At 44.0% G+C, this 25738-nt stretch overlaps 1 protein-coding gene across 1 annotated transcript in view; it reads right to left on the bottom strand.

The window, feature by feature from the left end:
- The window catches only part of LRGUK (leucine rich repeats and guanylate kinase domain containing), a 102496-nt gene that overhangs the window by 49512 nt on the left and 27246 nt on the right, over positions 1 to 25738 (bottom strand). Inside the window, exons 6-7 of the mRNA XM_056123976.1 lie at positions 17732 to 17856; positions 13819 to 13962 (exon numbers count right to left, since the gene is read on the bottom strand). Coding sequence (XP_055979951.1) covers positions 13819 to 13962; positions 17732 to 17856 — 269 coding nt within the window. The remainder of the gene's footprint in view (positions 1 to 13818; positions 13963 to 17731; positions 17857 to 25738) is intronic.

Genomic DNA, 25738 nt, shown 5'->3' on the forward strand with positions numbered 1-25738 from the left:
CTGGGGATAAGGGGGGAAGGCAAGATGGTAAAGGGATCCAATGGGTTGTGATGGAAGGTTAATGGTACTTGGCAGGTGGTCATGGAGTAAAGAGTTGTCAAGAGTTGTTCTGAATCACATACAGTCCTGTAAATAAACATTAGCTCAAAAACAACCCCCTCACCCCGCAAAAAAAAAAAAAGGTTAACTAGAAGACCAGAAATAACCATCATGAAAAGAGGACTCTCAAGTCTGAACAGAGCAAGTACAGAGAGATCCAGAATGCTCCTTTTCATATTCAATCCACATCATGTGGATTGAATGTGGAAGTCACCAGGTCAGAGAGCAGATGGGGCCAGCGGTCCCAGGAGGCCCAGAGCCTGGAAACAATTCTGTGGCGAAGGGCAGGACCAAAGTTACACAGAGCCCGCCTTATTTATTAAGTCACTGAGATGTAGGCTAACATTTGGGAAAAGGCAAGCTTTTTTAGTGTGTGTGAGTTACAAAAGGGATCAACAGAGAGTGAAAAATAAAACAAACTTCCTGCAACTAGCCTGTCACTTTACTTCCAAAGTCAATGCTGAACTTCTGGAAAGGCTTCCTTCTCGCTTGTTCCTTCCTCTTTCTCCCTCAGCATTTTGGCATATGCTGTGTTAAAAGCACTTCAGGCTACCCAAGCACAGAATGCAGCTGAAAGAGAGACCGCTTCCAAGCCAGGTGCACGGTAGAATGCAGGCACCCTGTTCAGTCTGCTTTCAAATCACGAAGGAGGGCCAGAGAGACAGAACAGTGGATGGGGTGCTTGTCTTGCATGTGGCCATCCAGGGTGCGATTCCTGGCATTCCATGCGGTCCCCTGAGAATGGCAAGGAGTAAGCCTGAGTATCTCAAGCACTGTATCACTGCACTGTCCTCCCATTGTTCATCTAATTGCTCAAGCAGGCACCAGTAACGTCTCACAACAAATTGTGAGACTTGTTGTTACTGATTTTGGCATATCGAATATATCACGGGGAGCTTGCCAGGCTCTGCTGTCAAGATGTGGCCCCAGGGGCCGGAGCGATAACACAGTAGGTAGGGCATTTGCCTTGCAGGCGGCCGACCCGGGTTCGAATCCCAGCATCCCATATGGTCCCCTGAGCACCGCCAGGAGTAATTCTTGAGCGCAGAGCCAGGAGTAACCCCTGTGTGTCGCCGGGTGTGACCCAAAAAGAAAAAAAAAGATGTGGCCCCAAAACCAAAAAAAAAAAAAGGAAAGGCTTAGCCTGGGGTACCTGGGGCTTAGCATAGTACCACCTGCACACATCTATCTCATTACAGAGTCTTATTTATATGATGGTAGTGGAGAAGGTGGGAAAGTAACCTTGGCTCACGCTGCTCAGACAGAACTTTGGCCAATAAATGAATCTCCCAAGAAACGACCCCAGAGGCAGTGCCATCTTGGAACACTATGTGCCCCTCTTCAGAGACACGGGAGTCTGTGGTTGGGGATATGCCATGGACCCCTTAGCACAATGAAGATGATCACTGTGAAGAAGGATCACTGGCTATGAAAACCACATTTCCACTGAGAGGACCTGGGGGACTGCTGGGTCTTTTGGAGACTCTGATAAAGGGGATGCAACTTCCTTCATAGTCCTTGCAAAGGTGAGAATTTGGGACTGGCACTTGGGGGTGAGGAGGGTAGCCAGGGAGCCAGTGTAAAGGGATCCTGGCTTCACATCCCCACTGTACCTTCCCTCTCCTCTACCCACACCCTGCACCCAGCAAACCCACCCTCAGTCTTCTGATCTCCAGATGCCAAGATCTCAGGCTCCATGTGGGGGGGATATGACTCCCCCAGGGACCCAAGGTGAAATCCGGCCAGAGAGGTAATACTCCAAGAGGAAGATTTGTATCCTGAAAGCCTGTGCTGCCAACCACAGCTTCTAGGACCAACAGATGCCCAGTGTTCCATCAGCACCCAGTTCCCCTAGGCTGCCACCCTGGTCATGCCTCATCCCCGAAGCCTATTAACTTGGACTTCACAGCAAGGGTCAATGAGTGAGTACTATTTTATCAATCTTCTATTACTATTATCAGTTTGCCTCCTCCTTCCAGCCCAAGATAAGGTCTCCAAGCATCACCAAGAGCTGATTCTCAAATGATGTCAGTGTGAGCACTGGGGTCTCCCCGAGGCTGGGGGTGGGGGGAAGTGTGGTTCTAACCCAGGTCTAGGACCACAGACTCAACCAGGACATCAGTGGGTTGACACTGTGGACACGAAATTTCAAAATACAAAGGCCTGACATGAGTAGCTGTGGGGTCTCCCTCTGTGCCCTCTCCCAACTCCCAACTCTCACCCCTTCTTCTGCTATGTACCCTTAGAGAACAATGCAGTACTCTAGCACACTTTTACACTGTCACACATACTGGACTCTGTACCCCGCCAATATGGTTTTTCCAGCTGTGGAGTTCAGTCCACTCTTTGTAATCCATCTCATGGGTGTGAGTCAGCCATTTTTTTACTGATAGGATTATTCTTTTTACCCAGGATTTCTCAGGGACCATTCCTGGATCTCAGTTCTGGGTTCACTCTGAAGATGCACAGGGGATTGACCATATGTGGAACCAGGGATTCGAACCAGGATCCACTCCTTGCAAGGCAAGTGCCTTAACCCCTGTCTATCTCTCAAGTCCCCAAAAGGATTCTTTTGATGGGAGTGGGGGGGGGGGAGATAAAAATAATAATTGGAAGCAGAAATCCTTTGCTTGGAGTAAGAGTGAATATTCTTGGGACCAGAGCAATAGTAGAGTGGGTTGGGCATTTGCCTTGCATGTGGCCAACCCACGTTCAATCCCTGGCATCCCATGAGCACTGCCGGAGTACTTTCTGGGTGCAGAGCAGGAGTAATCCCTGAGTATCACCAGGTGTGACAGTCACCTCTCCTCCAAGTAAAGCCAAAAAAAAGAGTGAAAATTTCTTCAAAAAACTTTTGGTTGTGGACATACACGCTTGCTTGCCTGTATATTCTAGATTGCAGCATAAAATATATTTCTTAACTAATGACTATACTCAAAAGTTTAAAACACTTTAATTGAGAAGGAAACTTCCCTGCAATGCTCATGGTTAAGTGGTGTTTTAAAAACTTGAGATTTTTTCTCCTTTGTTCTATATTACTTGAAGTTTTGATGCTTTATGTCATTCTTATATTAAACATTAAAGAGATTTCTATGAAAATAAGTACAAGTTAAAGGCTGTCTGCTATCATCACTATGATTCATAATTCAGAATCTTTAGCCAAAGAGAAGATACAGGAAGCAGAAATAAAATACAATAAAGAGCTAGGACATAAAATTATCTTTATTTGCAAATGAAATTATCTTCCGAACATCAAGCTCAAAAAAAATAAGCAAGGAAACAATTAGAGCATCTAAATAATTCACTATAGTGACTATATATAAAATATGTGTGTTACAATCAACATGCATATTCATGAGTTTGTATATATACGTATATATATACAATACCCATTTTTTTACAGTAGAGCAGAAATATTTGGAGTAAACTGCTGATAAAGATATCATACACACGATCAAGAAAACGTTTTTTAAAAAATATAAAAATCATTAAAATATATAAACTTTACCATAAAGCACAAAGAAAAATACAGGGAAACATTACACATGGGGTCCTGGGGGTTGAAATTAGGTTGGCTGTGCACAAGACCAGCACTCTATCAGCTGTACTATCTCCCTAGCCCAGCATTAAACCTTTGTAAAATGAAATCCAATCAAATTCTCAGTGGTACTTTTAAAGTAACATGTCAAGGTGATTCTAAAGTTCATAGGGAAAAATCAACTGCTAAGATGGCAAAGACCATTTTCAAAAAAATTAACCCTAAAGTAGGGGGATCTTATTTGACCAAGCATTAAAGTTTGTTTGGTAAAGGTAAAAGGTAAAGGCCCTCCCGTTGATCATCGATTTGCTCGAGCGGGCCCAGTAACGTCTCCATTGGAGACTTTGTTGTTACTGTGTTTGGCATATCGAATACTCTTGGTAGCTTGCCGGGCTCTAAAATACTGACAAGTAGTAGTAGTAGTAGTAGTAGTAGTAGTAGTAGTAGTAGTAGTAATCAAGATCACGATCATGATCATCCTGTTGTTCGTCAATTGCCTCGAGCAGGCCCCAGTAATGTCTCCTTCGTCCTAGCCCTGAGATTTTTTTAAAAAGTGCCATATTCAAGGCTCTTTCAGGGTTAGGAGAATGAGACCCATCATTGTTACTGGTATTTGGCATATTGGGTACACCACGGGGAGTTTGCCAGACTCTGCCGTGTGGGCAGGTTACATTCGGTAGCCTGCCAGTTTGTCCAAAGTAGGAATGAATAATAAGATGTTGCGCGGCCGCAGCTGAGTATGATAATCTCTGGATCCTGGCCATTGTTGGGGTTACATGTAGTAGTAATAGTATTGTTAATAATAACTACACGACTAAGAATGAAGATATAGATCAATGGAATAGAATTAACAGTCTAGAATACCAGTCTTAGACTAAACAACAACTGTGGAGATATAATACATACATATGCATATGGGGTGGGGGGAGTTCAGGGATTGGCCGGACCTTCACTCTGCCAGGACTTGGTGCTCAGGAGACATTTGCTGTGCCAGGAACAAGCCAGGGTCAACTGCATGCAAGACCAGCACCTTCAGCCCCCATTACTATCTCTCTGACCCCAACTTGTCACTGTCACGGTCCTCCTGTTGTTCATCGATTTTCTTGAGCGGGCCCAGTAATGTCTCCATTGTGAGACTTTTGTTGTTAGTATGTTTGGCATACGAATAGGAGTAGCTTGCCAGGCTCTGCCATGAGGGCGAGATACTCTCGGTAGCTTGCCGGGCTCTCCAAGAGGGGCAGAGGAATCGATCTCGGGTCGGCCATGTTGGCTGCGTGCAAGGCGAACGCCCTACCACTGTGCTATCACAATGAATATATTTTTATGTGTATCACAAGTCAGTGAGACAAGCAGTAATATTCAATATTTCTGTTGGGAGCTAGAGAAACAGTTCAACATGCTGAGTTGAACATCCAGGACTGGTCTCTGGAACCACACAGTCCCATAAGCAGCGCCAGGGGCAACCCCTGAGCTCTGCTGTCTGTACCCTCCCACCCTCAAAATAGATTTACTGGTAAAAGAGATAATGAATGGAGAGTATTTAGCACAATTTTTGACTGTTATAATCATATGACTACAGGGAAAAGCTCACGTAAGGAAGATAAACTAAGGATTAAGCATCAAAGATAATGAAATTAGGGAAACAAAGTTTAGGTGACCATCTATCAGATTTCAAAGTGGCAAAAGATATCATTAATTTTTTTTTAATGGAGCCAGAGCAATAGTACAGCAGTAAAGCACTTGCTTGCAAAATCCCTGGCATCGTGTAAGGTCCCCTGAGCCATGCTAGGAGTGACTACTGAACACAGAGCCAAGAGTAAGCCCTGATCACCATTGGGTGTAACCTCAACTGAGCACCACTGGGTGTAACCTCAAAAAAATTAAATTTTTTGAGGTTAATTAAATGTTTTAATTATTAAAGAGAACATAAAAAGAAAAAGCTGATATATTCAATAAGTTATTTTCTATTTTTCAAAAGTGCCATAAGAACAAAAAAATTAAAAACCACAGAAGTGACCATGTACATGAATAGACAATTTTTTAAAAGGAAATCAAATGACTACTGAATAAATGAGAAAAAACTTAAACTTGTCTGCAAAGAAAAATAAAATATGATAGAAAATATTGTTTTTCCCTAGTAGAAAGATACAATTTTAAGAACTCTGGTACAAATATGTATAGTAAGATGTTCCTATAATAAGGTAGGAACACTTCAAGAACCACTGGTGGGAGTTTTAATTAGTATTAACCTTTAGGAAATATATCAAGAATCTTTAAAGTGCCCATTCTTGTAATGGCATTTCCAGAAAATGTTCCTACAGAAACAATAAAAATCACACTCTAAGATTTACATATTGGACTATACACTATGACATTATTTTTAATAGCACATGCTAAAACACCACAAATTCCAATAGGTGAATGGTTCAATAAATCTTTACAAAAATAGAATATTTATGACTACTAAATCAGATTTTTGAAATGTTGCAACCATTGGCTTTCCATATGGAAATTAGATGTTGACCCTCACACTTCCTATAAAACTAAATCCCCTTTAAATTAAAGGGTGAATTATGAAGACCAAAAATATCAACATTTTGAAATTACTATCAGAAAATGAAGAATATTTAAAACCTTGAGGTATAGAAAAATTTCCGAAGTACAACATAAGCAACCTAAATAGCAAGAGAGCCTATTTCAGGCTAAACTTAATCTCCATCTCCAGATATATATTATTCATGCTATATTTGTTTACTAGAACCAATTGTCACAAGTATCGTGGCCGGAAACAGAGGTTTGGCTATTTGTCACAGGCCCAAATGCACAGTGGCACTGGGGTTGCACGCTCCCTCTCACAGGGAAAGTCCTTCCTTGCCCCCAACTGCTTCTGGTGGCTCTGGGCACTCTTCAGCAAGTGTGTCCACCCTAAATCTATCACTATCTCACCTTGGACCCTTAATGAACGCTGCAAAGATCCTTCACTCAGTTCCTTCACAGGATCCAAGGACAGGACTGAAACGTATGTTTTGGTGGACAGATTAAACCCCTCATTCTTTCTAGAAACTAGATTCCAAGAGCAGCAGTCTGAGGGCTACGGTGTGCCTGGCAGGGCAGGAGGAAGCTGGCAGAGCACAGTCTGTGCTGGAATGAGAGGGCAGCCTCCATTATAGGGGGAGGTAGCCATGGAGAGTGAGGGGAGTCTGGATCTCTGTGTGAGGAAGCTGGAGGGCCCCACTCTAGGCAGCGGTAGGTACCTGGGAGCCTTCATTTTTCTCATGCCCCACCACCAAGACGTCCCATGAATCCCCCCTCAGAAGTCTTCAGAGAACCTCTCCCCTCCACCACTGCCTTAGGTAAGGCCCTCAGCATCTCTGCACAACTATTTCTCTGGCCTCCATGGGCTGCCCCTATCCTCTCTCCTTTGAGAGAACATGTGCACACCTCATTTCTGAGGCACCTTCCATCAACACACCTTCCATCAATGCACCTTCCATCAGTGCACCTAACAGTCTTGAAAACCCACTCAGTTTGGAAAAAACCTGAGTGCCCAAGAACAGATGACCGGTTAAAGAAACTTTGGTACATCTACACAATGGAGTACTATGCAGCTGTTAGAAAAGATGAAGTCATGAAATTCATATACAAGTGGTACTACATGGAAAGTATCATGCTAAGCGAAATGAGTAAGAAAGAGAGGTACAGACATAGAAAGATTGTATTCATCTGGGGAACATAAAGTAACAAAATAGGAGACTAACACCCAAGAATAGCCGAGATAAGTACCAGGAGGATTACTCCATGGCTTTGAGGCCAGCCGCACACACTAGGGGAAAAGGCAGCTCAGATAGAGAAGGGAGCACCAAATAAAGGGTGTTGGGAGGTTCCTCTCAGGATGGGAAATGCGTGATGAGAGTAGACTATAGTCCGAACAAGTGAAGCCCCAGGGATGAGGTGATAGAGGGGGATGAAGGATGAGGAGATGGAGGGGAGACTGGGGGGGAATGCTTCCTGGTAGGGGGCACAGAGGCCTTGCACAGAAGTTTTAGTTTTTCATTTAGAAACATTTTTCTTTATGTTGGGGGGTGCACACCCCATGATGCTCAAGAGTCTCTCCTGGATCTGCACTCAGGGATCACTCCTTGTGGTGCTTGGAGAAACCAAGTGTGGTACCAGGGATTGAACCCCATCAGCTGCAGACAGGCAAATGCCCTACTTACTGTACTATCACCCCAGCCACCCTGAATGGAAGTTTGTGTTTTATGGTTTAGTTATTTGCCTTTTTTGGTTTTCAGTGTTTAGGGACCACACCCAGTGATGCTCAGGACTTACTGAGTTCTGCATTCAGAGATCACTCTTGGCAATGCTTGGGGGACCATGCATGGTGCCAGGGGTTGAGCCTGGATGAGCAACATACAAGGCAAGCGCCCTCCCTGCAGTACTATCGCTCCGGCCACCTAGCTCATAAATTTTAATCAAAGGAAGGTGTGAAGTGCTCTGAAAGTTGGTGAGGGGATGGGGGTAAGCTTCAAGCATAGAACCTGGGTGTTAGGAAGCACTTGAGGCTGCCTGTGAGAAAACCAAAGCTGGTGAGAGAATCTGAAAATTTTGCCCACAATTTAGCCTTCCTTCCCTGTTGGTGAAGCTGTTGTTTTTGTTTCGTTCCCTTCCAGTTGCGCCAGAAAATTGCTGGCTTCTCTCTGGCCCAGGGCCTAGACCCTGGTACTAAGAAAGAGAACTCAGGTACCAAGGAAAGGGCTGTTTGCCTTGTTCTGAAAGTTGTTGTGAGGGCACAACTGATGCCATGACAAGCTGCAGCTAACATTAAGGCTCAGCTAGGCCTCAGTTTCTGTTTCCCCGAAGCAGGACTTGCAGTTTCTGGTAAAATTCCAGTTGAGTAATTTGCCAAGATAAGGAATTGGGCGGTTGGATCTGGCAGTCATGAGGGGTCATTGTACCCTCCTTAGAAACTGTTACTAACCATTGTCTAATTGCTGACCACTGTTGTAATAAGGCTGATGGGAAAAAAATAATAGACCAGCTTATAAACTGCTCTTAACCTGAACCCTATATAAACTGCTTGTGATTTGGAGTTGGGGTCCTTGTCAAGACTTCACTGTGTTGGATGAGACTTGGATGCTATCTGGTGCTAGCAGTGGCTCGAACTAGCAATAAAGTTCCTTTGATTTTGCATTATCCTGTGAGGAAATGGGTCTTTCTGCGACTCAGGATCTGAAATTCGGGCACAACATGGCAAAGAGGCAGCCTCAGGCCCTGAGCGCCAAGTCTCAGCAAGGTTCAGCCCTCTCGGCAGAGCGCCCAGAAGGCTTTCCCGAGGGGCAGCTGCCTCGCCAGCCACAGCTCTCTGAGCACTTTCACAGATCAGCGACACCCCATACCTCACACCCCCAGCTAGCAACAAGTTTGAAAGACCCTTTGGGCCTGCAGCACCCACCAGGAGGACTGCAACCCAGCAGGACAGGGGCAGATTTCAGGAGATCTAATCATCTCACCCGTCCCCACCCTGACACACGTGGCCTCTGTCCCTAAGGCTGCAAGCCCTTGGGGGCACTGGCACCCTCAGGACTCATCTAGTCCACCCTCTCTCCTTCCAGGTTTCACAAACAACTCCAGAGAGAAATTAAGTTCACTTAGAAGCCAGACTGTGTGCAGTTCCCTCAAATGCCTTTTACTCACATACGTGAGCAGAGTGTGAGTCAGAGGTCAACGAAGAGGCACTGACGCCCCACCGGAGACCCAGAAGGGCATCTGTCTTGGAACAGTGGGAGGTCCTCTAGGGAGAGTCCCCCTGCCCTGCTCACCGGGAGCAGGCTTAGAAGGGACAGCTCTCTGTAGCAGGGGGAGACCCGGAAGGCCAGGCCATTGTTTGCTGGGGTCTAAGCTACTGCTTTCTGTCTGTTCTCTTGTTAATACTTAATAATAATGCATGAAGAGCAATGGGGGCCAATCCTGTGAAAGAATAGCATTTGAACTCAGAGAAGTCAAGCAGCATTCTTGAAGTAACTCACAGAACGTCCTCTGCCTTCTAGGATAGAGGCTGGTGGTGGGCAGGGGCTGACAGAGGCAACATGTGCGGGTGGGTGCTTCCTACTGGGAATGACAGCCCCTCCGACAGGGACAAGAACCGCAAAGGCCCAGGGATCCCCAGATGAGGGCGAACATTGGACAAAGGATCATAGAAAATCCGTCCAAGTGTGGCCATGAGGAAGCCTCGCTCCATTTCCTGTCCTGAGTGCGGAAAGCTGACGCCAGGGACGCCCATCAGGAAACCAGACTCCCGAGAGCAAAGGAACTGGGTGAAGGCAGCAGTTAAGCTGTGCTGCTTCGAAATGAGAAATTTTCCGGCCCTGATATACCAGCTCCTCAGGAGGGCTGGAGAAATCTCTGGGGAAATCTGTGGACGTCTCAAAGAATATTCCAGAGGACTGCTGGTTGCTCCCCCATTGCGCAGTGGGGAACCCGGGAGATGTTATTGTTATGGGTCCAACTGTTGCCTCTGGGACACGTGGCCACTGTTTTTTTTCTTTAAATGGAGTCTCCTCAACAGCTAAAACGATTCATTTAATGGCACTCCCAGATTTGTGGGTTTTGGTTGGTTTTTTGTTTTTTGTTTTTATCTTTTCCAACTTGCCTAAGAATAATTTGAAAAGTCTCCTGAAGTGAAAGCAACACCCTATTCCTGTGATCTTTCTTGATTTACACTAACCTAGAGGGTAGCTACTAGCTACACGTGGCTATTTCACTATGGAACATAGCTGACAGGCACCCTATACCCCAGGTACCAAGCTCAGCTCTGAACAACAAACATCAAATAGCTCAACAATAATTCTATGTTGATTACATGCTGGTAACATTTTGGCTATACTGGATGAATTAACATTTTTTATTAAAATTGATTTCATGTTTCATTTTATTGTGGCAACTAGGAAACTTGAAATTCCATATGTGGCTCACATTTATGATTCCTGTTTCCTTCCTTCCCTTCTTTCCTTCCCTCCCTCCCTTCCTTCCTTCCTTCCTTCCTTCCTTCCTTCCTTCCTTCCTTTCTTCCTCTCTTTCTTTCTCACTTCCTCTCTCTTTCTTTCTTTCTGTCTTTCTTCGTTTGGGGGCCACACCTGATGATATTCAGGGATTACTTTTAGCTCTACACTCAGAAATCATTCCTGGCAGTGCTCAGGGGACCATATGGGATGCTGGGGATTGAACCCAGATTGGTGGCATGCAAGGTAAGCACCTTGCCGCTGTACAACTTCTCAGGGCCCTTTTGTGTTATGCTTCTATCAGAAAGCACTTAGCTTCTGGGTTTCAGTCCTGACATGCATGGTCCCTGAGCACTGAGATGGGAGTAACCCCAACACCACTGGTGGCATATGTCTTTCGATTATTTTCTAACTGTGGCTCCCTGTCAACCTTGTTTCCTTGCTGTGGTCCCTCTGTCCAACTCACTGGACCCCCTAGACTTAAGCCATGGCCCCCAATTTACATGACTTTCAACTGTGGACCCCTTGGATTTTCATGGGGGACTACAGGAGGTCACAGGGCCCTCAGCTGAGAAGCACTGTTTTAGATCATTAGACCAAGAATGTAGGAAAGGAAGACTATTAGTATTTCACCCACTGTATTAGCCTGTGGGGTTAGGAACACTGACTCTGGGGCAACCCACTCTTTCCTGGAATCCTGGCTTTGTCATCTGTTAGATATGGAACTTTCCATCAAGTTACTCAACCTTCTTAGGACCCAGTCCCTTCATCTGTAAAACAGCAACAACATAATGGGGTAAAATGAGAGTGAAAGACTAGCCCCTTGGTAGGGCATCTGCCTCACAGGCATGAGGCCACCAGGGTGATTCCTGATCTGCCCCACATGCCCTGAGCTGAGACGGAATGGCATCTGTCTCGGAACAGTCAGTCAGAAGTGCTTTCTGCAGAGCTCCCTGCTCATCTAAGGCAGTGCTACACCACAATGTGCATCTGGGCGCCATCTTAGCAGACCAACAGCCCTGGGCCAGAGATACAGCATCAAGTCCCAGAAGGCACCACAGAGCCGAAGATCTCTCCAGGCCCCATACCGGGCCAATTACTTGGGGGCATCCCAGATGGAGCAGGTGAGCTCTACCCGCCTACTCCAGATGGAAGCCCGATTACCAAGAGCTTCCACAAGCAAGGCCCAGGTATGCGGGTTCCAGGAGTAAATCTCTGGGCCGTATGACAGCAGAGGTGCTGTCCCTCCCCAGCTCCCCACCCTCTCGGCAGCCTTGCTGTCATGCCCACAATGTGCCTCCGGGTGCCATTTTAGCGCACCAACACCCCTGGCCCAGAGACTCCCAACTGAATCCCAAAATGGATTAATGCCCTACAGAGATGTTTCTGGAACCCAACCATTTACAATCTATAATTCCAGAAGCATGTGGCTGCTTTTGCGGCTGTGAGAGCTCTCATGGTATTCAAAATGAGAAATGGAAAAATAAATTATCTAGCATCTGCCCCTGGCAGGTAGGCTTGAATGGTGGTGGGAAAATTCGAGCAAAATATAATGTCCAAAAGTAGAAAGAGAGTATTGGAGAAATTGTCTGCCATAGAGGCAGGGTGAAGACTGGGATGGGGTGGAGGGAATACTGGGGACATTGGTGATAGAAAATGTGCAACTGGTGGAGGGATGGGTGTTGGATGTTCGATCATTATATGACTGAATCTCAAACATGAAAGTTTTGTAACTCTATCTCACAGTGATTCAATAAAAAAAAGGGGGGGGCAGTGCTACAGTCATCACTGTAACAGAGGAGAACGGATTTCCAGTTGCAACAGTCTCCGCATTCAAAAGGGGAGGCCAGAGTCTTCTGAGGGCACTGCTGGTCTGTGCTGCTCTTTGAACCTCCACTTCATGGGTGACCTCTCATGTGCTGCAACCAAGCACATGGGGGCCCCAGCAAGCAGCACACCTCAGTACCTCACACAAGCGTGCAATCCCAGTGAGCGCTGTCGCTTAAGGTGTAGAGGTATCACAACCACGTGTGCAACCCCGACACAACACAATGAAGTCAAAAGCAAAGAAAAGGAAGCACATTTGAAGGAGAACTCAACGAGACCCAGTTTGTGCTGAGAGCTGCACCTTGGACCTGACTTCTCCATTTCATATTTCATGGTGATTTGTCATAAGCTTTCAAACAATTCTTTCAAAACATTAAGAATTATATGTGTTACTGGTACTACATGGAAAGTATCATGTTAAGCGAAATGAGTCAGAAAGAGCGGGATAGAGACACAAAGATTGCATTCATTTGGGGAACATAAAGTAACATAATGGGAGACTAACACCCAGGAGAGGCCGAGACTAGTACCAGGTATTTTGCTCCATGATTTGGAGGCCAGCCACATATGCTAGGGGAAAAGAAAGCTCAGATAGAGAAGGGATCATCAAATAATGGATGTTGGGAGGATCCTCCCAGGATGAGAGAAGTATGCTGAAAGTAGACTATAGACCAAACATGATTGCCATTCAATGCCTCTCTTGCAAACCACAGAACCCAAAAGGAGAGAGAGAAAACAAAAGGGAATGCCCTGCCACAGAGGCAGGGTGGGATGGGGAGGATGGGGGGTGGGAGGGATGCTGGGACCCGTGGTGGTGGAGGATGGGCATTGGTGGAGGGATGGGTACTTGATCATTGTATAACTGAAACCCAAGCACAAAAATTTGTAAGGCTATAACTGTACCTTGTGGTGTTTCACTAGTAAAAAAAAAAAAAGAATTATATGTGTTATAACCTCTCAGTATCTGTATTGCAAACCATAATGCCCAAAAGTAGAGCGAGAATATGGCAGAAATTGTCTGCCATGGAGGCAGGGGGTGCAGTGGGAAAGGGGGCGTATACTGGAGACATTGGTAGTGGCGAATGTGCACTGGTGGAGGGATAGGTGTTGGATCATTGTATGATTGTAACTCAAACATGAAAGCTTGTAACTGTATCTCACGGTGATTCAATACAATAAAAAAAAATTAAAAAGAATTGTGTGTTTGAATTTACCAAAAAACAGTTCTTCTGTAACTACTGTTCCAGGAGGATTTCTAGAATAAAAATTCAATGTAACAGCCCTTGGGAAACCAGTAATGGGTCCCAATATTTCCACTTATGAAGACTCAAACCAAGACATGAAAACGGGCATTACCTTATTATCTTCCAGGTTGATAATTTCCAGGAATTCGTGATTCTCTAAGCCTTGGAGGCTACTGATCTGATTATGGGACAAGTCCAAGACATGCAGGGCTCTTAGTTCATCCAAACCCGAGATCTTTTCAATCTGGTTATAGCTCTAAAATGGATAAAAAGAATATATTGATGTTGGAAGACAGCTAAGCTCCCCACTATAGCACCAAAGCACACTGAAACACATGCTTAATGGTGGAACCAAAGAGATACCTCAACAGAATAAGTACATGCAAAGCATACAAAGCATGCAGAAGACCCAGGTTCAATGCCTGACAATGCATTGTCATCTATAACTGCTAGGAGCAACCCCAGAGAAGAGTTGGGAGTAGGCCCTGAGTATGGCCAGCTGTGACCTAAAACATACATACATACATACATACATACATACATACATACATATATCCTCCTCTCCAAAATCCATGTACTCTAAGTTACTGAAATAACAATAATTTGAATCTTTGCGCAAATTTCCTATATTCTCTTAACTCCTTAGGTTCCTTAGCCTTGGGGTATAAGAATTGGTCATAGTTAAGTTAAACTTTAGTTTGAACTGAAGAATCACATAGAGTAATTCTGAGGTTTCAGTTAATGCCATGTTATTGCTATCTCTAAAGCTTTAAAATATTTAATAAGCATTTAGAGATAAAACATTATAGTACTATATAGTATTCTCTTCTGCATACAATATTTCCCCTAAACATGTCTCCTGGCACATTTAGTAGCAAGAGCTCACTTCATCCTATTTTTTTAAAATAAGATTTTACTTCAACAATGAAGATCTGTATTCATGGTTATAATTCAATGACTCTAAAAAAATATCAGTAGAATACTGGTAATTTATAATATTAGATGATTGTATGTGGAGGGTCATTAAACTGTTCCCTTTATTTTTATAGATGGTAGAAAATTTCCATAATAAGAAGAAAAATTACCCATAACCCCGTTTTCCTGCACGAAGGCAAATTTCTTACTGCTCAGAGTTAAAAAAAATAGTGCAATAGAAAAAGAAAAGAGAAAACTAAACATGAAATCCACATTAATTTAAGTTATTAAAATAAGACCTCAGTATCCCATTTAAAATATGCCCATATATCAAATTTATATATAATACACTTCTTTCCCAAAGACCTTTGAAGTGCCGTAGATGTAGAAGATAGCCTGGAATGATTCTTTACAGTGTCTCTGATGGCTTTCAAATAGGTGGATGCAGAAGAGTCGAGTGAGCAAAGAAAAATTTAATTAGCCTATGGTCATGATAGAAAGCAGGACTTGGAATCAGAATGTCTGAGTGGAAAGCCGTCTGTCTCATAAAACCCCTTATCCAATGCTGAAATCGATCCATCTCCCCTAAGAGTAGACATCCGGTTTCTGCTTGGATAGTTCTTACTTATTTCATTCTCATTAGCTGCAGGAAAGAGGTCTTTGGAGAGCAGCGATATTCTTTTTTTTTTTCTTTTTTTTGCTTTTTGGGTCACACCCGGCGATGCTACTCATGGCTCATGCACTCAGGAATTACTCCTGGTGGTGTTCGGGGGACCATATGGGATGCTGGGAATCAAGCCCCAGTCGGCCGCATACAAGGCAAATGCCCTACCTGCTATGCTATCGCTTCAGCCCGGAGAGCAAGATATTCTTAAGTGAAATGAGACATATTCTTACCCTACCCATTTGGGAAGTGAAAGCAAGCAGCTCTTACCAAAACAAAGTGAGAGCTGAGGTTTGCTCTTCATTGTTCATACTGGGAGGTGGGAGGTGGTTGATCAACCCATAAGGAAACCACATTTTCCCTTTGTATTTACATAAACGTTGATATCGAGGAACTGCCAATTGGTAGTAATAGTCTATTTTACATTTTCACCTAAATAGTAAAATTATGTTCTACTGGTTTTCTAATTCCTCAAGTTTTCAAACATTAAAACAAATTTTTATTATCTGAAGGGTGTTACACGCACAAGTCCTCGGGGTTTACCCCTGGTTTTGCACTCATGGATCACTCCTGGAGATGCTCAAGGGACTAGATGGGATCATGGGGATGGAATCTGGGCCAGCCACATGCCCAGCAAGCATCCTGCCATCTGTACTGTCTTTCCACCCACTCACCTCCTCCCCCCCTTTTTTTTTTTTGATACAAACAATTCCTAAAACAGATGTGCATTTTTAGAAGTTTTGGTTCGTTTTGGGTTTTGGGTGACAACCAGCGTTGCTCAGAGCTTCCTCCTGTCTCTGTGCCCAGGGCTCACACCTGGTGTGACTCAAAGACCTTGCGTGGTGCCGGGGATTGAATCCCAAGTGACCACGCCCAAGACAAGCACCCTATCTGCTGAACTACCGCTACAACTTCATAGTCTTTATTAACATATGGGGAAGAGTCCCCAAAATATTAAGAAATATTTGTATTTTTCAATTCATTTTAGGTGCTGGGGACCTAAAATAATTTGTATTTTCCAGTTCATTTTAGGTGATGGGGACAAGGATTGGAAATAATCCACCTAAACTATTTCTAGAAAAAGGAGGTATCACACTTTTTCCAAAAGATACTTGAGACAAGACTGTCAACACAATTACTTGGTTATTTGAACAAACTCTTGTATGAAGGTGCTGTATATCATTCTTGAATACCAGCCTTATTTTATTTTATTTATTTATTTATTGTAAAACACTAACAATGATGGTCCTCATTCCCCTGACCCTGAAAGAGCCCCCAATATGGCATCGGGCTACACTAGCACGTGACAGGGACGAATGGAGATATTACTGGAGCCCGCTTGAGTAAATCAATGAACAATGGGATGACAGTGATACAGTGATTTATTTATTGCCTTTTGGGTCACACTGGCAATGCACAGGGGTTAGCCCAAGCCCTGCACTTAGGAATTACCCCTGGCGGTGCTCAGGGGACCATATGGGATGCTAGCAATCAAACCCAGGTCAGCCGCATGCAAGGCAAATGCCCTACCTGCTGTCCTATTGCTCCAACCCCCCAGCCTTATTTTAATAACCATATTTAAAAGGTTTCTGTCAAGATGGCAGACTGGAGCTGGGGCGGGGGCGGGGTAGGAAAGGAAATCTGGGAACACTGGGGAAAGGAAGTTGACACTTGTAGAGGGATTGGTGATGGAACATTGTATATTAAAAACCCAACTATGAATAACTTCCTAATTTATGGTGCTTTAACAAAATTAAAATTTTAGAAGAAAAACCAACTCTGTCTCTGGGAATTTTATGATCCTGCTGCTTCTTTTGGGAAAAAGCTATATTTCCTTTGAGGCATAATCATACAGCATATTATTATGCTTAACAGGAATGTTTTATAGGGAGGTATTTTTTAAAAGTTTCTGATTGAAATTATTTATTATTGGCCTTAATCCTGGTTTTCAGAATGAGACTAGCATACATTAACATAAAAGGAATGCCAAAATGCAGGGAACAGAGAACATCTTGGGGTTCATTTGAGAGCAACAGTGTGTTAACATCATTAAATATGATGTTTAAATATGCTTCACTTCTATTTTATCAATAAGACATTAGAAAATGTATTTGAAGAGTTGTTAAAAGTAGACCTTCTTGGCACAAAAAGTCAATCTTTTATAAAATGAATTTGAGTACCATTTTACAAAATCATTCTACTTTAACACAAAATATTGATCTGCATGCACGAACATGTGCACGACCCACACACACACACACACACACACACACACACACACTCTTAAAAGAGCAAACAAAATCAAAGATAATGAAACTAATACCACTTTATAATGGAATTTGTTCATTATGAACACTAATACTTCCTAAATAAGAGTAATTCATGCACTAACTGGGACATTATTAGCAAGCACGCCTAGTAATAATAACACAATTGTTCAGCTTACCAGACAAAGCACTCTGATTGGCAACGTGTATAAGCCACTGATGGTTGTGATCCTGTTTTTGGCCAAGCTGAGATGAGTCAGACTAATGCACTGCTCTAAGCCAGTGATTTCTTCTATTTCATTGCCTATATACCACGACTAGGTTTAAGGAAAATGTTACCAGAGACATTTTGAAGAAAAGAAGAGTTGGGTTTAAAGTAGCACTGGGGAAGTACAACCATGGTGTCAAGCAAGCACCATGTCAGGCTGTGGAGAGGCTGAGCCAGGGTGCAATTTTTCATTGCTCTTTTCACATTCACCTAAAATGAATTCTGTTGTTGTTTTGTGGACCCACTCCCCACCAGAAGTGCTCAGTTACTTGCTCCCAGCTCAGCACTGAGATCACTCCTGGCAGTGCTCAAGGACCTTTGGGGGTGCCCAGGATTGGACCAGGTTGGCTGAGAGCAAGGCCACCTGGCCTTATCCTCTGTACCACCTCTGGAACCTAAATTGATTTTTTTTAATTGAGTCACTGGGAGATAGACACTTACAAAGCTGGTCATGATTAGTTTCCAGTCATACAGTGTCCCAACATCCATCCTTCCACCAGTGTCCATTTCCCAGCACCAGTGTCCCCAGTTTCCCTCCCATCACCCTCCACCCCATCCCCATCCTGGATCTAGGGCAGGCATCCTCCCTCCCTCCCATACCTCTCTCTCTCTCTCTCTCTCTCTCTCTCTCTTTCCCCCTTCCCCCTTCCCCCTCCCCCACTTCTCCCCCCCTTTCTTTTAGGCATTGTGGTTTGCAATAGAGATGGTGTAAGATTATCACATATATCTCTTTATCTACTTCTAACACTCAGTTCTTGTCCAGCATGACCATTTCCAACTATTATTGTCATATTTGTCCCTTCTCTACCTTACCTACCCTCTGCCCCACACCCATCTGTGGTAGATTCCAAGCACTGACCAGTCCTCCTACCTTTTTACCCTGGCTTTGGATATTAGTCTTTTACTATGTATATTTTTATATACCACAAATGACACGTATATGTATGTGTGTATATGCTGAATTTGTTAAGGGCATGGCTCTCACGTGCATGGATTAATTAATTCACGGTCCTCCCGTTGTTCATCAATTTGCTCGAGCAGGCCCAGTAACGTCTCCATCATGAGACTTGTTGTTACTGTGTTTGGCATATCAAATACGTCACGGGTAGCTTGCCAGGCTCTGCTGTGCAAACGAGATACTCTCGGTAGCTTGCCGGTCTCTCCGAGAGGGGCGGAGGAATCGAACTCGGGTCGGCCATGTTGGCCTCTTGTACGGTAAATGCCCTACCGCTGTGCTATCGCTCCAGCCCATGTGCATGGATATGGAATTCATTTACTGGTGAGGAAGGAAACACTTGGGGACTAGGCATTCTCAGTAGTAGCATGTCTATCTACCCATGGATTCTCAAGAAATTCATGTGCTTCCTTCCAGACAGGACTTCTGAATATGGGGTCACCCCTGAGTGCCCATGGGCACCAGGCTTCATCATCCCCCAAACTGGTTAGCAGCTTAGAAATATCATGCCCAGCAACAGGTGGTAAACCAAACCATACCTAAACAAAACAAAACAAAGCAAAAACCCAAATATATTCCGATACAGAGTCTTGCATGGGGCTGACCAGAGTCCAATCCCCAATATCACATACAATTCCCCAAGCATAGTCAGAGGTCACTCCAGAGCACAGAGCCAGGAATAGCTTAACTATAATAAATTAAAGAATTTAAAGGACAAAACATTGGTAAGTATCACAATGGAGTAAACTATCTCCAGTATCCCCAATTAACTTTCTTACTCAGCAACGTCTATTTCCTCAGCCATTGATAAAGTCTCCGAGTCATTTAAAAATATATCTTTCCTTACCATCTCTAGGCCTTCACTGTAGCCATCTAAAACTATGAGCTCAATGTCATCAGTGTTATTCACTTCTCTCCTTTCCAATCTCTTCAGCAAATTTCCAGAATCTGTCACTAGCCCTCACTGCTTAATTTTCCCTCAGGTAACCTGAGACACTGTCATTTCCTCGGCCACTTCTAATCTTTAGGGCATTCAATCAATCACTGACACCTGGCATTTGGGGCTTTAAAACATCTCTTTAATTATTCCCTTTCTTTTTTATTCATTCTTCTGCCCACTTAATTCAGCTTGAGCACCAAGAGACACTTCCAACATCTATTTCTCTCTGCCCTCAAGTCACCTTACATGGAATACTCAATTCTGGCCAAATATTAATTGGATATCATGCTTTTAAAAAAAAAATAAGTCTTATAAGATGAAATCCAAATTCTTCACCCTGGCATTTAAGGTTCTTCACTATAAGCAAAATCGTTTTTATCCAATTTTATCCCCATTATAACCCAATGAGAAGTTTCTAACTCTGTCATGCTAATCTTCTCAACAGTTCTAGAATGTTGCATGAAGCCTTCTTACTTGACAGAAGATCTTTTTTCCATACTCTTTTCCTTCTCCTTTATAAATCCTTTCCATTTTTCAGGAATAAAATTGCAAGGTTTTTTTTCCTATTTGCTTTTTCGGCATGCACATTAAACCTAAAGTCTTATGTATTTCTTTTTGACAGAAAAAATCTTGTTTTCTTTTTGTTTTTTTATTACTTCCTACTCAACTGCAGAGGTAGATGTGGAGAATATATTTATAGCAAATGCATTCAACAAATAATTGCTTTCTAAGGCCGGGAGATGGCTACAAGGACTAGACTACACGCTTCGCATGTGGGGACTCTGGATTCATTCTCAGCATTGCACAGTCCCCTAAGCACAGCTGGGCGTGACCTTTCCCCTCCCTACCCCATCCCCATATCCTTCATAGGAGACAAAGAATGACAATAAATAATAGAAAAAGTGTGTTCACTTCAGCAGTACATATCCTAAATTAATAGAAAAAGTAAAAACAGATATTTTAGTATTCTCTTAAGTGAGAGGGGTGCATTATGGTAGCGTGAATTTTGAGGCAATTTTGCATGATCTACTATCACTGTAAAGATGTCACAGCAATTTCAGTATGTGATACCCACTCAAGATTAACCATTTCTTCCTCAAACTCCTTTCTGGTCCACCTCTAAGTTAGGGAACCGGAAGGAAGCACTGATGAGAAACTATTGCCAAACTTAGCAGAAATTCCCAAGGATTTTCTTCACTGATTACAGACTCCATCCTTGGCCGGAAGCATAGTTCTGCTTTTTGTCTGTATGCACTTCCCACTCACACCAGGCTTCCTGCCAACTTTGGAAATAAACAACTAGCTCACAGACACAAGGCTCCTCTCTGCCTCCACTGACTCTGGGTTTTTTAAAAAACCATGTTGGAACAAAGCCCAGACCTTTACAGATAGGGATTGTAACAGAACTAATTCCTACCCGACAAACAGAAGATTCGACTCTGTCTGACTCAGCTTTATATGGAATATGTACACCCTTGAAATAATCACCTTTGGCAAGAAAACTCAGGCGAGGAAAACTTTTAAGAGATTGTGAGCCTCACTTCAGACAGAAAACAACCACAACCTTTGAGTCCTGTATCAAAAACATTGGAATCCTGGGAGCTCCATCCAAACCAAAATCAAGGTACTCTGATGGCATAAAGTCAAGCAGACACTATCTAGGGGACAGTTGAGTGAAAAAGTCTTAGGAAGCAGGATCTGTCACTGTCCTGTCCTCCCATTGTTCGTCGATTTGCTCGAGCGGGCCCAGTAACGTCTCCATTTTGAGACTTGTTGTTAGTGTGTTTGGCATATCAAATATGTCACGGTAGCTTGCCAGGCTCTGCTGCACGGGCGAGATACTCTTGGTAGCTTGCCAGGCTCTCTGAGAGGGGCGGAGGAATTGAACTCGGCTCAGCCAGGTTGGCTGTGTGCAAGGCAAATGCCTTACCGCTGTTCTGAAGCAGGATCTAAAACCCAGCAAACAGGAATCACAGGGGCGGGGGGAGGGGGGAGAGGAGGAGGAGAAAGAGGAGGAGGAGGAGGAGAAGGAGGAGGAGGAGGAGGAGGAGGAGGAGGAGGAGGAGGAGGAGGAGGAGGAGGAGAGTAATTTTCCAAGACAGTGAGGCCTATTCCCTGAGCCCATCCCACTTCCTTTCTAGTCATGTATCAGGAAATTAATTGTACAAGAACCAAAAGGGAGGGAGGGGGGAGGAGGAGGAGGAGGAGGAGGAGGAGGAGGAGGAGGGAGTAATTTTCGAGGAGGAGGAGGAGGAGGAGGAGGAGGAGGAGAAGGGAGTAATTTTCCAAGACAATGAGGCCTATTCCCTGGGCCATCCCACTTCCTTTCTAGTCATGTATCAGGAAATTAATTGTACAAGAACCAAAAGGAGGGGGGACACAGCCCCTACCTCTGCAGCCACCCCACTGCCACCATGCATGACACCAGCACCAGGGATGGGGGCAGGAAGGGGCAGAGCCCCCAATTATCTCCTGTATCCCACTCCTCATGCCCCTTTTTAATTTCAAGGGTCTTCCTACTCTGCAAATCCAACAGGTTCTCAAGCCAAGGGTGCCTTTTTGTTTTTACAGTGGAACAAGAGTGCATGGCCCTTGTCACACTCGGAGCCATCAACCAGCACCTACATCAGCAGATCTGAGTCGGCCGCTTGCCTCGCAGGATGGTGATGGTGGGGATTTGCCTCTCATCCTCAATCTGCCTTTTGCTTATTTTAAGTACCTTCGTGAAAATGCCACTTGCCTTTCCTCCTATCATTATTCTTTCATAGGATATTGGGACTTGCTCGTAAGAAGAAATATAATCTGTTAAGTCACTAAACTATATTACATGAAAGAACTGACTGGGTCAATCCTCTTAAGAATCTTATTTTGATTTAAAAGGACAGTATCGGGGAAAAGCAATGCAGAGGACTCCAAATCACCATCTTGCATTCCAACTGCAACGGTTTATGGTTCTGTGGAGTCCGTCTGTGGCAGTAAGAGTTTAGATCCTCATGGAAGCAGAGCTTGGGAACCCAGTGGAACATGCAACTGGCATGGCCAGGAGAAGGTATTTTCACATTTCGGTGATGTTGTCAGCAGCTTGCAGTGCCTGACATGAATTATTCACTTGTTCCATATTTGCTCTTATTCATTTGTCTACAATCATAAAATATGGTTTGGGTATAAAGAAAACAGTTACCGAGGAACACGCAGGAAATCCATCACCATTCTCTTAGTGGAGAGAACTGCAATGATGGCTATAATCAAAAGCAATCCTGCAAGATCTATATCACCTTAGTGGTGAAAAATGGTCTCTGGTTAGGGGAGTGAATCTCTCTAAGAAATGAAACGTTCAGACCATATAAGTAGCTGCGTGGGAAAAGGGGTAATTACTCAGCAACCAGCATTGGCCTGTGAAGCCAACGGAAGCAGTGGTCTCCAGAAGACATCTTGGTTGAACCATGAACCAAAATCTCTGGGACGAGTTACTGAAATTCTCTGACTCTTGGGTTCTTCTAGTCTACAAAATAATGGTTAGCACTTGATGACTTGTAATGCCCTCGTATGTTTTCCTTTTTCATTCTATGAGTTGCTGTGTTTTTTAATTCTGTCACTGTCACTGTTCTCCCGTTGTTCATCGATTTGCTAGAACGGGTCCAGTAACGTCTCCATCGTGAGACATGTTGTTACTGTGTTTGGCATATTGACTGTGTCACGGGTAGCTTGCCAGGCTTTGCCATGCAGGCAAAATACTTCCGGTAGCTTGCCAGGCTCTCTGAGAGGAGTGGAGGAATCAAACCCGGCTCGGCCGGGCTGGCTGTGCACAAGGCAAATGCCCTACCTCTGTGCTATCACTTCTATGATTCTATAATCATAAAATAAATCCCAATGAACAGTGTTTCTAGGTAAAGAATCTTTCTTAAGAATTCAATAAGTTGACTTATACACTTGGTGATGTGAATCCACTTGAGATTTCAAATGATCATGAATCTGAGTTATCCACATTGGAAAAGACAAAGGAGAATAAAAAAGATACACTAGAAAGTTGGGACCTGGCTGCCGTCCCCTCTCCGGTAGTCACGCGGCGCTCCTCTCCTCTCAAACCCAGGTCAGACCTGCCCCCGGTGTGTGGCCCCGGGACTTCCATCTCTCCCTTCGGGACCTCAGGCATCCCGGCAGACGCCTGGAGAAACGCAGCCGTGAGCGACTGCCGTCCCCTCTTCACTACTCATGCGGCGCTCATGTCATCTCAAACCCAGTTTTCCGTAGAGGTGTGGCCTGTTCAGAAGTGGGCGTGGCTTCAGAGTGGGCGTGGCTTCAGAGTGGGCGTGGCCTATTTTCCGGCCAGCGGCCGCTTACGCAGCCGCAGGGTGTTTACTAATTCAAAGGAACCTAGTTCCCAAGGAATTTAGTCCCCAACTTACTCAGCAATATGAAGAAACAAAGAAAATCCCCACCTCAAGTGGAGGAGAACAAAAACAATCCAGAACATTCTGTCGATACAGCTCACCTAAGGGATCTCTCTGACACAGAATTCAGATATGAAGTCATCAAGATGTTCAATCAACTCAATGAAACGATCAGACAGACAGCCAGTAACACCACAGAAAAAATCGACAAATTACGCGAAGAAATGAGAGCAGAAATGTCACGATTAAAAGACTCCATAGATGAAATGAGAAACTCAGTTTCTTCTCTTAAAAATAGAATGACTGCAGCTGAAGAGAGAATCAGTGACCTGGAAGATCAGCTGCAACAAACCAACACGCAACAACAAACAGTGGCAAGGGACCTCAAAATGGCTCTACAGAGAATCAGAGTCCTAGCAGATGATTCCAAGAGGAACAATATTAGAATCATGGGACTACCTGAACCTCAGGGAAACAACCCCAACGAAAAAAACACCGTCAAACAAATCATTGCTGAAAAATTCCCAGAGCTCTGCAATGCAGCCATTCAGGTTCAAGAAGCCCGAAGGGTGCCAGCTAAAAGAGACCCCAACAAAAACACTCCAAGGCATATCATAGTTAGAATGATTGATGCTGCCAATAGAGACACAATACTGCAAGCAGCAAGGGCAAAGAAGGAAATCACATACAAAGGAGCACCCCTTAGATTCACAGCAGACCTATCAGAGGAAACCTTGCAAGCCCGAAGGCAGTGGCAAGATATAGTCAAAAAACTCACGGAAATGAATGCTTCCCCAAGAATACTCTATCCAGCTAAACTCTCCCTCAAAATCGAAGGAACAGTACACTATTTTCTAGATAAACAGCAGCTCAGGAACTTCATAGACTCAAAACCAAACCTAAAGCAAGGCCTAAAGGGGCTACTATAAGAAAAGACAAACCTTACAACCACAACACACCCTACAGAAAATGACACAAAACCCCATAACCATACTCTCTCTCAATGTCAGTGGTCTAAATTCACCATTGAAGAGACACAGAGTGGCAAAATGGATACAGAGACAGAACCCAACATTCTGCTGCCTACAAGAAACTCATCTCAACAGCCAGAACAAACACAGACTCAAAGTCAAAGGATGGAAAACAATCCTGCAAGCAAACAGCCCCTTCAAAAAAGCTGGGGTGGCCATACTAGTATCCGACAACATTAATTTCACATTGAAAAAGATTAGAAGGGACAGGGAAGGCTATTTTCTCTTCATCAAGGGATACATACAGCAGGAAGAAATCACACTCTTAAATGTATACGCACCTAATGAGGGAACAGCTAAATATCTAAAACAACTGCTAACAGATTTTAAGGAGGACATCGCTACCAACACAATAGTACTTGGAGACTTCAACATCGCCTTATCAACTCTGGATAGATCAACAAGAACAAAACCCAGCAAGGAATTATTGGCTTTGAAAGAAGAAATAGAAGAGAAAGGGCTTATGGACTTATACAGGGCTTTACACCCCAAAAAGGAAGAATACACATTCTTCTCCAGTGCGCACGGAACATTTTCCAAAATAGACCATGTCTTAGGACACAAAACATACCTCAACAGAATCAGGAAGATAGAAATAGTA

Source organism: Sorex fumeus, unplaced genomic scaffold (assembly GCF_029834395.1).
Source record: "Sorex fumeus unplaced genomic scaffold, SorFum_2.1 ptg000048l, whole genome shotgun sequence".
NCBI classification, from domain to species: Eukaryota; Metazoa; Chordata; class Mammalia; order Eulipotyphla; family Soricidae; genus Sorex; species Sorex fumeus.